Genomic DNA, 16329 nt, shown 5'->3' with positions numbered 1-16329 from the left:
GTTTTATGTTTTTAAGCTATATATGTATTTTTAAATTTTCTCCTTTTACTTGATCATGCTAGTATATAGAAATACAGTGGTTTTTTGTATGTTACCTTGAATCTTGAAAGCTTGCTGAATTCACTTATTCTAGTAATTTTTTGTAGATTCCTTAGGAATTCCTATATATACAGTTATGTTATATGTGAATAAAGACAGTTAACCCTTTTCATTCCAATAAATATGCCTTTTAGTTCTTTTTCTTGCCTCACTGCACTGGCTAGGACCTCTACTACAATATTGGATAGAACTGTTAAGAGTAGACATGTTTGCCTTATTCCTGACCTTAAGTGGAAAGCATTCACCCTTTCACCATTGAGTATGATGTTGACTATAGATTTTGTGTAGATGCTCATCCTTAGGTTGAAGAAGTCCCTTTCTATTCCTAGTTTATTGAGAATTTTCATCATGAATTGGTGCTGAATTTTGTCAGTGCTCTTCTGCCTCTACTGAGGTGATCAATATAGTTTTTCTTTTCTAGTCTTTTAAATATGGTGAATTAATTACATTGATTGATTCTCTAATATTAAGCCAATCTTGCATTCTCAGGATAAACCTCACTTGCTTATGATTTGTTATCCTCTTATACATTACAGGATTTAATTTGCTAAAATTCTGTTAATGACTTTTGCGTATATGTTTTTCAGGGCCTATAGCTTTTTTTTTCCTTCTGTTTTTTATTGTAATGTATTTGTCAGGTTTGGGTGTTAGGACAATATTGGCTTTATAAAATGGGTTGGGAAGTATTCTTTTCTACTTTCTGGAAGAGTTTTGTAGAATTAGTTTTATTTCTTCCATAAATATTTGGTAGAATTCACAATGAAACTATTTGAGCTTGGAATTTTTTATGGAAAGTGTTTTATTATTATAGTGATAAAATATACATAACATAAAATTTACCATTTTAACCATTTTTAGGTGTACAGTTCAGTGGCATTAAGTATATTCATGTTGTGCAACCATTACCACCATCTCTCTCCAGACCTTTATAATCTTTCCAGACTGATTCTCTCTACCCCTTAAACAATAACACCCCCCGAACACCCCATCCCCATTCCCTGGTAACCACCATTCTATTTTCTTTCTCTATGAATTTGACTAATCTAGTTACCTCATATAAGTGGAATCGTACAGGGAATTCCCTGGCAGTCCAGTGGTTAGGACTCTGCGCCTTCACTGCTGAGGGTGTGGACTCAATCCCTGGTCAGGGAACTAAGATCCCGCAAGCCACACAGCACTGCCAAAAAAAAAAAAAAAAAAGGTGGACTCATACAATATTTGTCTTTTTTGTGTGTGGCTTGTTTCACTTAGCATGTCATTAGGGTTCATCCATGATGTAGCATGTCAGAATTTCATTCCTTTTTAAGGCTAAATAATATTCTATTAAATGCATATACTGCATTTTGTTTATTATTTATCCATTGATAGACACTTGGGTTGTTTCCACCTTTTGTCTATTGTGAATAATGCTGCTATGAACATGGGTATACAAATATTTTGTCAAATCCTTGCTTTCAAATCTTTGGGGTATATACCCAGAATTGGAATTGCAATTCTATGTTTGACTTTTTGAGGAATTGTCATACTGTTTTCCACAGTGGCTGTCATTTTACATTCCAGCAGCAATGCACAAGGGTTGTGATTTCTCCACATTCTTACCAACACTTGCTATTTTCTATTTTTGATAATAGCCATTCTAATGGGTATGAAGTGGTATATCACTGTGATTTTAATTTACATTCCTCTAATGATTGGTGTACGGGAAGGTTTAAAACTCTGAATTCAATTTTTAAAATTTATATACAACTATACAGGTTATTTCTTCTTGAGTGAAATTTGGTAGGTTGTGTCTCTGAAGGAATTTCTGTTTAATCTAATTGTTGAATTAATCACATAAAGTTGTTCAAAATATTGCCTTATTAATTTTTATGTCTGTAGGATCTGTAGCAATGTTGTCTCTTTCATTCCAGATATTGGTTATTCGTGTTTCTCTTGTTTTCTTCATGAATCCAGCTAGACATTTATCAATTTTATTGCTTTTTACAAAGAACAAGCTTTTGGTTTCATTGACTTTTTTCCAGTTCTTTATCTACTTTCTCTTTCATTGATTTATGCCTTTACCTTTGTTATTCTATTTCTTTTCCTTACTTTGGATTTAAAATGCATTTCTTTTTTAAGTTTCTTATTGTGGAAGAATCTTACAGTGGATCACCGGTTTTATATCTTTCTTCTTTTTAATATAAGCACTTCTACCACATTCTATTGGTCATTCAAACCATTCCTGACACAATGTAGAGGGAACTACACAAGGATGTGAATACCAGGGGGTGGGGATCAGTGGAGGCCATCTTGGAGACTCGCATCTCCAAGTTGATTCTGGGCTCTCTATTATTAGATTTAAAGGCATTACTGATCCTGTTTCTTGTGATTAAGAAGTGAGCATTGATAGTTCATGGTATGCAATAGCAAAACAGCTACTTAAATTATCACCTGTAGACATTATAGTTAAGTGCATGTAGAAGGCAAAGCTTTTGGTAACCAGGTAGTTGCTGCCATAAAACATGTTAGTGAAAGTCTGGGATATAATAGGGTTTATTGATTGTTGTTTCTAAGTGTGCTGGGTAACTTTGGGAAAGAAAATGGTTAGTTCAGGGCTTTGAATTCCCAACTCAAGATCCACCTAAAAAATCTAAAAGATTTTATGACTACCCTAAAAGAAGCCCTTATTACAATATTTCCTTGTTCTGCAATCATAATGCAATTTATTTTTTATTTCATTAATTAATTAATTTGTTTGTTTTATTTTTGGCTGTGTTGGGTCTTCGTTGCTGTGCACGGGCTTTCTCTAGTTGCGGTGAGCAGGGGCTATTCTTCCTTGCAGTGCTTGGGCTTCTCATCATCGTGGCTTCTCTTGTTGCAGAGCATGGGCTCTAGGCGCACGAGCTTCAGTAGTTGTGGCATGTGGGCTCAGTAGTTGTGGCTCATGCGTTCTAGAGCTCAGGCTCAGTAGTTGTGGCGCATGGGCTTAGTTGCTCCATGGCATGTGGGATCTTCCTGGATCAGGGATCAAACCCGTGTCTCCTGCATTGGCAAGCGGATTCCTAAGCACTGTGCCACCAGGGAAGTCAGACGTTTAAAGTTTTTATTACCTCTTTTGGTTTTTTTGCCGTACGCGGGCCTCTCACTGTTGTGGCCTCTCCTGCTGCGGAGTACAGGCTCCAGACGCGCAGGCCCAGCAGCCATGGCTCATGGGCCCAGCCTCTCCGCGGCATGTGGGATCTTCCTGGACCGGGGCACGAACCCTTGTCCCCTGCGTCGGCAGGCGGACTCTCAACCACTGCGCCACCAGGGAAGCCCCAATGATGTTCTTTTAAACTGAAAGAACATCCAGCTAGCCATCTTAAGAGAGTGAAGAGAAAATCAGAGCCATTACTGCAGATGTGACACAGTTGCTAAATATTTCAGGGCTTCTTTAAAAAATAGATAGATAGATAGATAGGTAGGTAGGTAGAGTTTTCCTTCAAAGAAAAAAGGCCAACATAGTTGAGTGTGAGGACACTATTTTACCTGTATGGGTACCCCCCTAAACCCTGCTCTTGTTTTTAAGCAGGATGGGAATATCTTACCCCAGCATCTTTAAATGTTCTCTTTATTTTCTTCTGAATAGCTTGTAATATTCCTTTGCCTTTACAATTTATATACTTAACTGATAGATGTCCAAGGATCTTTCTTTCTGAAACTATGATTGCCCTTTCTATGTTGATAAAACTCTTATTTCAGGAAATTTAAACTGCTTTCCATGACTGTGATACTTCTTATAGGTCTATCAAAATCCCTTTCATTATTATTGAACTGTAGTAGCTGTGCTTCACTAATGAACAGGAATGTTTCTTTCTTTCTTTTATTGATAGAAACTGGTTGAGTAATTTATTAACACACCATTTTGCTGATGCTTTATATGTGAATGTGGACCATAAGAACAGTCCTTATAAAATCTGTTTTGCTCCTTTTTTCCTGCTCTTATAGAATAAAGATATTCAGCCTATAAAATTTCCAATTATACATCAGCAAGAAGTGAAGATTTATTTTCCCATCAAGCTTACACCCAACTTTCTGGCATTTCCTCATCATCCCATGGGAATGTTATATCGTTATAAAGTACAGGTATGATGTCTTATAATGAGAATTCACAAAGAAATGTCAGTTTCTCTGATAGCTTAATTTATTGAAGGTTAATGTTAAATCTTATTTCCCCCTAATCCTAGCAGTATAACTCAGTTTTGGGTGACAACCAAATCATGCTCTTGAATACTGTCATCCTAAGAATACTTGGTGTACTTTCCTTCTCTTCCATATATCCTTTCCTTGTGAGTTTTATAAAGTTTTGTCAAGCTCCCTTGTGCTCTTTTTGACATTTTGTGATACTGCCATTGCATAATCCCCCTTTAGTATTACCCTTCCCCATTTAGTTACTTTAATATAGCATCACAGTTTCTTAATGTTCCAGAAATAATTTATTGTATAGTTTTATTATTTCCTAAACTTTATTTCACCAGATTTTACATCTTCAGTTAAATTCCAATTTTCTTCCTATATTAATTAAATATAAGGGTGTATTTTTTTCATAGGTAGAGGGTGGTAGTGGCAATTTCACCTGGACCTCTTCTAATGAAACAGTGGCCATGGTAACCACTAAAGGAGTGGTGACGACAGCTGGTCAGGTCAGGGGGAATAGCACTGTTTTGGCCCGAGATGTACAAAATCCTTTTCGATATGGGGAAATTAAGGTAAGCAACTCTCCAAAAAACGTTCATATCTCCTCTGAGACATTACTGTCTAAATTTAAGTACAGTAACACGTTAAAATTTTTTTTTTCTTTTTCAAGTTAGTTGTTTTAAAATGATCCTCAGGACTTCCCTAGTGGTCCAGTGGTTAAGACTCTGTGCTTCCAAGGCAGGGGGCATGGGTTTGATCCCTAGTCAGGGAACTAAGATCCCCTGCTGTCAACAATGGGAAGCCAACACAGATTTTTCCTAAGGTCAATAATATGATAAACACAAAGAAAGAAAACTACAGGCCAATATCACTGATGAATATAGATGCAAAAATCCTCAACAAAATACTAGCAAACAGAATCCAACAGCACATTAAAAGGATCATACACCATGATCAAGTGGGGTTTATTCCAGGAATGCAAGGATTCTTCAATACACGCAAATGAATCAACGTGATACACCATATTATCAAATTGAAGGAGAAAAAGCATATGATCATCTCAATAGATGCAGAGAAAGCTTTTGACAAAATTCAACACCCATTTATGATAAAAACCCTGCAGAAAGTAGGCATAGAGGGAACTTTCCTCAACATAATAAAAGGCCATATATGACAAACCCACAGCCAACATCATCCTCAATGGTGAAAAACTGAAACCATTTCCACTAAGATCAGGAACAAGACAAGGTTGCCCACTCTCACCACTCTTATTCAAAAGTTTTGGAAGTTCTAGCCACAGCAATCAGAGAAGAAAAAGAAATAAAAGGAATCCAAATCAGAAAAGAAGAAGTAAAACTGTCACTGTTTGCAGATGACATGATACTATACATAGAGAATCCTAAAGATGCTACCAGAAAACTACTAGAGCTAATCAATGAATTTGGTAAAGTAGCAGGATACAAAATTAATGCACAGAAATCTCTGGCATTCCTCTCCACTAAGGATGAAAAATCTGAAAGTGAAATTAAGAAAACACTCCCATTTACCACTGCAACAAAAAATAAAATATCTAGGAATAAACCTACCTAAGGAGACAAAAGACCTGTATGCAGAAAATTATAAGACACTGATGAAAGAAATTAAAGATTATACAAATAGATGAAGAGATATACCATGTTCTTGGATTGGAAGAATCAACATTGTGAAAATGACTCTACTACCCAAAGTAATCTATAGATTCAATGCAATCCCTATCACACTACCACTGGCATTTTTTACAGAACTAGAACAAAAAATTTCACAATTTTTATGGAAACACAAAAGACCCCGAATAGCCAAAGCAATCTTGAGAACGAAAAATGGAGCTAGTGGAATCAGGCTCCCTGACTTCAGACTATACTACAAAGCTACAGTAATCAAGACAGTATGGTACTGGCACAAAAACAGAAAGATAGATCAATAGAACAGGATAGAAAGCCCAGAGATAAACCCATGAACATATGGTCACCTTATTTTTGATAAAGGAGGCAAGAATATACAGTGGAGGGCTTCCCTGGTGGCGCAGTGGTTGAGAGTCTGCCTGCCGATGCAGGGGATGCTGGTTCGTGCCCCGGTCCGGGAAGATCCCACATGCTGTGGAGCAGCTGGGCCCATGAGCCATGGCCGCTGGGCCTGCGTATCCGGAGCCTGTGCTCCGCAGCAGGAGAGGCCACAGCAGTGAGAGGCCTGTGTAGCGCAAACCCCCCCCCCAAAAAAAAAAGAACCAAAAAAGAATATACAGTGGAGAAAAGACATCCTCTTCAATAAGTGGTGCTGGGAAAACTGGACAGGTACATGTAAAATATGAAATTAGAACACTCCCTAACACCATACACAAAAATAAACTCAAAATGGATTAAAGACCTAAATGTAAGGCCAGACACTATCAAACTCTTAGAGGAAAACATAGGCAGAACACTCTATAACATAAATCACAGCAAGATCCTTTTTGACCCACCTCCTAGAGGAATGGAAATAAAAACAAAAATAAACAAATGGGACCTAATGAAACTTAAAAGCTTTTGCACAGCAAAGGAAACCATAAACAAGACCAAAAGACAACCCTCAGAATGGGAGAAAATATTTGCAAATGAAGCAACTGACAAAGGATTAATTGCCAAAATTTACAAGCAGCTCATGCAGCTCAATAACAAATAAACAAACAACCCAATCCAAAAATGGGCAGAAGACCTAAATAGACATTTCTCCAAAGAAGATATACAGATTGTCAACAAACACATGAAAGAATGCTCAACATCATTAATCATTAGAGAAATGCAAATCAAAACTACAATGAGATATCATCTCACACCGGTCAGAATGGCCATCATCAAAAAATCTAGAAACAGTAAATGCTGGAGAGGGTGTGGAGAAAAGGTAACACTCTTGCACTGTTGGTGGGAATGTAAATTGATACAGCCACTATGGAGAACAGTATGGAGGTTCCTTAAAAAACTAAAAATAGGGGGCTTCCCTGGTGGTGCAGTGGTTGGGAGTCCGCCTGCCGATGCAGGGGACATGGGTTTGTGCCCCGGTCTGGGAGGATCCCACATGCCACGGAGCGGCTGGGCCCGTGAGCCATGGCCGCTGAGCCTGAGCGTCTGGAGCCTGTGCTCCGCAACGGGAGAGGCCACAACAGTGAGAGGCCCGCGTACCGCAAAACAAAACAAAACAAAACAAAACAAAACAAAGAGTCATGTACCAAAATGTTCACTGCAGCTCTGTTTACAATAGCCAGGATATGGAAGCAACCTAAGTGTCCATCGACAGATGAATGGATAAAGAAGATGTGGCACATATATACAATGGAATATTAGCCACCAAAAGAAACGAAATTGAGTTATTTGTAGTGAGGTGGATAGACCTGGAGTCTGTCATACAGAGTGAAGTAAATCAGAAGGAGAAAAACAAATACCGTATGCTAACACATATATATGGAATCTAAGAAAAAAAATGTCATGAAGAGCCTAGGGGTAGGACGGGAATAAAGACACAGACCTACTAAAGCATGGACTTGAGGATATGGGGAGGGGGAAGGGTAAGCTGTGACAAAGTGAGAGAGTGACATGACATATATATACACTGCCAAACGTAGGGTGGATAGCTAGTGGGAAGCAGCCGCATGGCACAGGGAGATCAGCTAGGTGGTTTGTGACCACCTAGAGGGGTGGAATAGGGAGGGTAGGAGGGAGGGAGACGCAAGAGGGAAGAGATATGGGAACATATGTATATGTATAACTGATTCACTTTGTTGTAAAGCAGAAACTAACACACCATTGTAAAGCAATTATACTCCAATAAAGATGTTAAAAAAAAATAATAATATGGTAAAGCCTGTGTTTAGAAAGATATCTAATTATTTTTATAGCCAGACAACAACAACTATATTTTTTTAGAAGGAATGAAAGATAGTTTCTGGAGCTTTATACTAGTAGACTAGAATAGATGAAAGAAGAAAGTGAAGGCAAAGTATCCAGTTAAGCCTAAACTAACAAAATGGTATTGAGAATAAAGAAAAGAGGACAAATTCAGGGTTATTTTAGAGGTAGATTAATCAGATTTGATGCGTAGTGGGGTGGGAAAAAGTGAAAGATTAAGCTTTGGCAGCTTGGTGGATAGAAAACACAAGAAAAGGGGAGTTCCTTGGTGGTCTAGTAGTTAGGATTTGGCGCTTTCACTTCCGTGGCCTGGGTTCAATCCCTTTTCGGGGAACTGAGATCCCACAAGCCATGTGGCACAGTGCCCCCCTACCCTCGCCAAAAAAAAACAAGAAAAGGAAAAAGAATAAGAGGAAGATAATGAATTCAGTTTTGGATACATTTAGTGTGGGACTACCCTGGTGGTCCAATGGTTAAGACTCTGCTCTTCCACTGGGGCACAGGTTCGATCCTTGGTTGGGGAGCTAAGATCCTGCATGCCTCGTGCACTGCCAAAAAAAAAAAAAAAAACCCAAACGGGCTTCCCTGGTGGCACAGTGGTTGAGAGTCCGCCTGCCAATGCAGGGGACACGGGTTCGTGCCCCGATCCGGGAAGATCCCACATGCGGCGGAGCTGCTGGGCCCGTGAGCCATGGCCGCTGAGCCTGCGCGTCGGGAGCCTGTGCTCCGCAACGGGAGAAGCCACAACACTGAGAGGCCCACGTACCGCAAAAACAAAAACAAAAAACCCAAACATTTAGTGTGGTTCACCTATGGAGCATCCAGATGAATGTTTAAAAGTGGAAATAGGCATCTGAAGTACAACAGAAAGATTAGGGCTAGAGATAAAAATTTGGAGTGATCAGCATATGGTTGGTCATTGAAGTTTTGGAACTGGGTAAGATTTATGTGTCATTTTAAGAGACATTGGCAGAGTAAGAGTAACTAGCAAACGACACATAGAAAGTGACCAAAAAAAGACCCTATTAGTCCATTCAGGCTGCTATAACAGAATACCATAAACTGGGTGGCTTATACACAACAGAAATTTATTTCTCGCAGTTTTGGAGGCTGGAAAGTCCAGAATCGAGGCACCAGCAGATTCAGTGTATAGTGAGGGAAAGCATCCTGGTTCATAGAAGACTGTTTTTTGCCTTAACCTCATATGGCAGTAGGGACTAGGGAGCTCTAGGGGGTCCCTTTTTTAAGGGCATTAATCCCATTCATGAGGGCTCCACTCTCATGACCTAACCACCTCCCAAAGGCCCCACCTCCTAATACCATCATTTTGTGTGTTCGATTTCTACATATGAATTTGGGGGGACACAAACCTTCAGTCTATAGCAAAAACAAAATAAAATGTTTTTTTTTTAAAGATATCAAGTAAGAGGAAGTGCTCTATGTCAGAGGTCAGCAAATTTTTAGTTAAAAAGGGCCAGGTAGTAAATATGTTAGGGCTTCCCTGGTGGCACAGTGGTTAGGAATCCACCTGCCAATGCAGGCGACATGGGTTTGAGCCCTGGTCCGGGAAGATCCCACATGTCGTGGAGCAACTAAGCCCGTGCACCACAACTACCGAGCCTGCGCTCTAGAGCCCTCGAGCCACAACTACTGAGCCCACGTGCCACAACTACTGGAGTCCGTGCTCTGCAACAAGACAAGCCACCGCAATGAGAAGCCCACACCGTGCAACGAGGAGTAGCCCCCGCTCGCCGCACCTAGAGAAAGCCCACACACAGCAAAGAAGCATAGCAATGCAGCCAAAAATAAATAAATAAAACACATAAATTTAAAAAAATTTTTTTAAGTTATAAATATGTTAGTATTTGTAGGCCACATACAGTCTCTATCTCATAGTCTTCTTTTTTGTCATTGTTGCTTTTTATTTTACAGCCCTTTAAAAATGTAAAAGCCATTCTTAGCTTACAAAAGTCAAGAAAATTGTGCATTGGTCATATTTTGCCAGACTCGTGTTGAATGGTGTTAGATGCTTTAGAGAGGTCGATTGGTTAAAGAATGAAATGAGTGACAGGTTCAGCACCTAACACACAAACACAAAACATACATATATGTTATGTATATGTATATTTAAATATTTAAGAAATGCTTTCTGGGCTTCCCTGGTGGCGCAGTGGTTGAGAGTCCACCTGCTGATGCAGAGGACACGGGTTCGTGCCCCGGTCCAGGAAGATCCCACATGTTGTGGAGCGGCTGGGCCCGTGAGCCATGGCCACTGAGCCTGTGCGTCCGGAGCCTATGCTCCGCAACGGGAGAGGCCACAACAGTGAGAGGCCCGCGTACCACAAAAAAAAGAAATACTTTCTTTTATTCTAAGACTTTCCTAACATAACTTTCTTGAAAGATTAATTTTATTCCCCTCCAGATATGTGTTCTGAAACTGAACAAAATGAAAATGTTACCATTTCATGCTGATGTAGAGATTGGCCAGATTATAGAAATCCCCATTGCCATGTATCATGTAAATAAGGAAACCAAAGAGGCCATCGCGTTCACAGACTGCTCTCATTTATCCTTGGATTTGAACATGGATAAGCAAGGAGTCTTCACTCTTCTCAAAGAAGGTAAGAGTAGGCTTTTTATTTTTTCCTTTCTTTGTCTTTGAATTAAAGGACCAATCAACAATTCAGAAACTATGAATTACAGTCTAAATTCACACATTGGGGATTCCCTAGTGGTCCAGTGGTAGGGACACTGGGCTTTCACTGCCAAGGGCCCGGTTTCAGTCCCTGGTCGGGGAACTAAGATCCCACGAACCGCGCGGTGTGGCCAAAAAAATTAAAAATTAAATTTAGATATTACCTTTCTTTATAATACTTTTATTTATTCTGTCAACTGCCTGTATTAGGTGTTACAATATGATGTAGAAACAAAGGCACAAAAATTGAATAACATGTCCAGGGTTCATTGTGGCCAGACAATATCAGTTTTTAGTCATATTAAAGGCTTCTCTTTCCAGCCTCAAGCTCTTCTTTCTTTCTTTTGTTCTTTCTTTCTTTAATATATGTACTACACCTCTTTCTAAGAGGACTGTATTGCCATTTAATGTCTGTATATATTAAATTTATTCTGAAAAAGAAAATACCTTTTTAATAAGAAAAGAATATGAATAAACTATCCATATGGATCAATATCATTTATCGTTATGGAACTTCATATTTTATCCTGATCACCATTGTTTTTTCATCAATAATAATGACAGTAGTACCATCTAACATTTGTTTAGCATTTCTATTTCCTAGGCTCTGTTCTGAATACTTTTCATATACTAACTCATTTAATTCTCACAATGCATCTATAAGGTTGATAACAACTTGGACTTCTCTTTTGCCCTTGTTAATTATACTATACAATATCTCTCACCTCTCCTCTGTTCCTAGGCTGTCTCTCCCCATTTTTAGGCCCTCATTATCTCTCACTGAGAATTTAACGATATCCTCCTAACTGTTCTTGCCTTTGATAATCATGGCTACCAGATAGATCTTCATGAAGCTCAATTTCAAAATTAATTTTCCTGCTCAAAAATTTTGAGAGGTGGACTTCCCTGGTGGCGCGCTGGTTAAGAATCTGCCTGCCAATGCAGGGGACATGGGTTTGAGCCCTGGTCCGGGAAGATCCCACATGCCGTGGAGCAAGTAAGCCTGTGTGCCACAACTACTGAGCCTGCGCTCTAGAGCCCGCAAGCCACAACTACTGAGCCCACATGCCACGACTACTGAAGCCTGCGCACCTAGAGCCTGTGCTCCGCAACAAGAGAAGCAACCACAATGAGAAGCCCCCGCACCGCAACGAAGAGTAGCCCCTGCTCGCCACAACTAGAGAAAGCCCGTGCACAGCAACAAAGACCCAAAACAGCCAAAAATAAAAATTAATTAATTAATTAATTATTTTAAAAAGTATACAATTCAATTAAAAAAAAAATTTGAGAGGCTTCTCCCTGCCCGTGGACAACAGCCAAAATCCTTTTAGTTTAGTATTAAAGGCCCTCTACAGTGTAACCCAACCTACTTTTTGGAGCTTCATGCTTTGGCTTCATGTATGGCTCTAGCTAAACTAACTACTTTAGTTAAAATTTCCCATAAATCTCTTTCATATACTCATTTGTATCTCATTTATATTTCTATCTTTGTTCATTTATTTGTCAGCTTAAGATACTCTCTTCTGCATATCTAAACCTTTCTTGATCTCTCCAGCTAAAAGTAATCATTCTGTTTTCTAGACTTCTATAATGCTTATCATTTTCTACTAATAGTTTAATTTATGTAAATGTTCACCCTCCCCTTCTAAACTATATATGCCTTGAGGTCAGGATCTTTGCTCATATTTGTATCCTCACCATACATAGAACTGTGTCTTACATGATATATATCTGTTAATAGAAGGAACATTATTTTATATCAACTTAATATAAATAATTGGTGTCTAGTAGTGTGTGAGATTAAGAATTTTTTAAAATATTAAAATTCTTGTATTTCTATAGACTGATTTCCTTGAGGACCGATGGCTTATTACCCTACTGAAGTCAAGGTTTTTGATTTGCAGGTATTCAAAGACCAGGACCAACACACTGTTCCAGTGTACATATAGCAGCCAAATCTCTGGGCCATACTTTGGTAACAGTTAGTGTGACTGAATATGAAGAGTATTTGGAGAGCAGTGCCACATTTGCTGCTTATGAACCCCTAAAGGTGAGATATTTCATGCTAAAGAACTGCTATATCTTTTCATGGACCCCACCATGTCCACTTGGGGGCTTCCTACCTATCTGTGATCTCTATTAAAGATCAGTGATATTTATGTTCTCTTTACTTACCACTCTCTTGTTTTTAGACCCACAACTCCCTCATCAAATCTGAGTATCAGGGAGTTTATGCTATCATGTTTCAGCCACAGGAATATTTATAAGTTGTATCAGCAAGTTTTATTATTTATTTATTTGGGGGTGGGGCTGTGTCGGCTCTTAGTTGTGGTACGTGGGCTCTTTGTTGCAGTGTACAGGCTTCTCTCTAGTTGTGGTGCGCCAGCTTCTCTCTGGTTGTGGCGTGTGGCACGCGCGGGTTCAGTTGCCCCACGGCATGTGGGATCTTAGTTCCCCAAACAGGGATCAAACCCGTGTCCCCTGCATTGGAAGGCGGATTCTTTTTTTTTTTTTTTTTAATAAATTTATTTATTTATTTTTGGCTGCCTTGGGTCTTTGTTGCTGCATGCGGGCTTTCTCTAGTTGTGGTGAGTGGGGGCTACTCTTCATTGTGGTGCGCGGGCTTCTCATCGTGGTGGCTTCTGTTGTTGCAGAGCACGGGCTCTGGGGCGCACGGGCTTCAGTAGTTGTGGCACGCGGGCTCAGCAGTTGTGGCTCTTGGGCTCTAGAGCGCAGGCTCGGTAGTTGTGGCATGTGGGATCTTCCCGGACCAGGGCTCGAACTCGTGTCCCCTGCATTGGCAGGCGGATTCTTAGCCACTGTGCCACCAGGGAAGCCCCTGGAAGGCAGATTCTTTACCACTGGACCACCAGGGAAGTCCCAACAAGTTTTAGATATTTTGGTTTCTTTCCTCTTTTTTTTTCTCTTTTTTACTGAGATATAAAAAACATATAGTAAAGTACACTAATCTTAAGGTACTATTTTTTTTTTTTATTTGGCTGCACCAGGTCTTAGTTGCAGGATATTTAGTTGCGGCATGCGAACTCTTAGTTGCAGCATGTGGAATCTAGTTCCCTGACCAGGGATCAAACCCGGGCCCCGTGCATTGGGAAGGCAGAGTCTTAGCCACTGGACCACCAGGGAAGTCTCTTAAGGGACTGTTTGAATTTTCACATATGTACGTATCTTTGTAACACCACCTGGAAGAAGATATAGAATATTAGTATACTCTCTTTTGAAGAACTCTGAAAGAAAACCTTCCACCCTAGGGAGGGAAGTCAATCATTTTTTACCCTTTATACTTACAAATTTTCAGCACAACAGTCATCATTTTGGCCCCCAAGGATTGGTCCATTATAATTGGGATATTACGACAGGTGGCAGTTCAAAATAAAAGTAGATAGGGACTTCCCTGGTGGTCCAGTGGGTAGGACTCCATGCTCCCAATGCAGGGGGCCCAGATTCAATCCCTGGTCTGGGAACTAGATCCCCACATGCATGCCATAACTAAGAAGTCCACATGCTGCAACTGAAGATCCCGCACGCCGCAACGAAGATCCTGCATGCTGCAACGAAGAGCAGCCTAAATAAGTAAATAAATAATTTTAAAAATAAAAAGATAAAAGTAGATAGAGGGGTTCCCTGGTGGCGCAGTGGTTGAGAGTCCGCCTGCTGATGCAGGGGACACGGGTTCGTGCCCTGGTCCGGGAAGATCCCACATGCCGGGGAGCGGCTAGGCCTGTGAGCCATGGCCGCTGAGCCTGTGCGTCCGGAGCCTGTGCTCCGCAACAGGAGGGGCCACGACAGTGAGAGGGCCGCGTACCGCAAAAAAAAAAAAAAAAAAAAAAAAAGTAGATAGAGCCTGGCATACTTTCTATATATTTGAGTCCTTCAGGAGCTAAAATTGATGTCTAGGGGCTTCCCTGGTGGCACAGTGGTTAAGAATCCACCTGCTGATGCAGGGGACACGGGTTTGAGCCCTGGTCCGGGAAGATCCCACATGCCGCAGAGCAACTAAGCCTGTGAGCCACAAGTGTTGAGCCTGCGCTCTATAGCCTGTGAGCCACAACTACTGAAGCCCGCGCGCCTAGAGCCTGTTTTCGGCAACAAGAGAAGCCACCGCAATGAGAAGCCCGCGCGCCGCAACGAAGAGTAGCCCCCACTCGCCGCAACCAGAGAAAAGCCCGCACGCAGCAACAAAGACCCAACCCAGCCAAAAATAATAGAAAGTAAAATAAAATTTTAAAAATAAACAACAAAAAAAATTGATGTCTACAAGTTCTTGCTGATACATATTGACAAATACTGACTCAGTGCCTCTTAGGATGAGGAGGCATCCACATGGAAAAAGTTGTCAATGAAAGAAGCAAGGTAAGCTATTAATATTAAAAAGATAACTTGTTCATTAATATTTGCATTTTGGGCTTCCCTGGTGGCGCAGTGGTTGAGAGTCCACCTGCCGATACAGGGGACATGGGTTTGTGCCCCGGTCCGGGAAGATCCCACGCGCCACGGAGCGGCTGGGCCTGTGAGCCGTGAACGTTGGGCCTGCGCGTCCGGAGCCTGTGCTCTGCAACGGGAGAGGCCACAGCAGTGAGAGGCCTGCGTACCGAAAAAAAAAAAAAAAAAAAAAAAAAAATATATATATATATATATATATATATATATATTTGCATTTTAAGTTGGCCTCATTGTGCATTGTGCAGCCTAAGTATTAAACATATGGTTTGAGCATATTTCACTCATTCTCTTAGTGGATGAATCATCCTACTTGCCTAATTAAGTGAAAGTGCTAGGCTGCAACCCCTGGTCATTTCATGAGGTTTTTTCTTAGTTTTATCATTATCCTTACCCTAATTTTATATTTATTGAATGTCCCACAAATCAGATCTCCCCTGAATGAAAACTATCCTTAAAGGAACGGAAGTAAGATGATGATTTTCTTTTTCTACCTAGTACTTTGGTCATGTATCTTTTTCTTTAGCTGCTGAAAAATATATGTATGTTTTACTTTTGCTATCAATCTTATGTTTTGGTACATGGCATATAGTTCTCAATTTGTCCTTTTATACATCATTTCAATTCAGTTGATCTGATTAATTTTGGACTATATACATCTAGGAAAAAGGAATAACTCCAGTTTTGCTTTCTCAGAAAGCCTTCCATGAAGCCTCTGACTAGTTTAATTTCTTCTATTTGAGGCTTGTTTGGCACTCTGTACTGTGCTTTTTTGTAACACTCATTATACTCTTTACCTACTTCAATCTGTCTTTTCCAGACTATTAGCTCCACTGTGAGGCAGGACCTTATTTTGGCTTTCTATTACTGTATCACCAGTGGGCCATCAATGAATATTTGTTAAATTGAATTATATATACATTTTTAAGAGAATACTGCCATTAGACATAGGAATGTTTAATGTTAATAGTATTCAATAATAAATGTGATTGACTAGTTCAGGAA

The 16329-nt window shown here is 40.1% G+C and overlaps 1 protein-coding gene across 1 annotated transcript in view; it reads left to right on the top strand.

Annotated features, from left to right (window-relative positions):
- NUP210L (nucleoporin 210 like) overlaps positions 1–16329 on the top strand; it is a 77577-nt gene that overhangs the window by 18513 nt on the left and 42735 nt on the right. The window contains exons 9-12 of the mRNA XM_060030428.1: positions 4066–4203; positions 4668–4826; positions 10594–10792; positions 12771–12916. Of these exons, the coding sequence (XP_059886411.1) occupies positions 4066–4203; positions 4668–4826; positions 10594–10792; positions 12771–12916 (642 nt within the window). The remainder of the gene's footprint in view (positions 1–4065; positions 4204–4667; positions 4827–10593; positions 10793–12770; positions 12917–16329) is intronic.

The sequence above is a fragment of the Delphinus delphis genome, chromosome 1 (genome assembly GCF_949987515.2).
Source record: "Delphinus delphis chromosome 1, mDelDel1.2, whole genome shotgun sequence".
NCBI lineage: Eukaryota > Metazoa > Chordata > Mammalia > Artiodactyla > Delphinidae > Delphinus > Delphinus delphis.
Note: the sequence above shows the minus strand (reverse complement) of the source record. Positions and strands in the feature narration are given on the sequence as shown.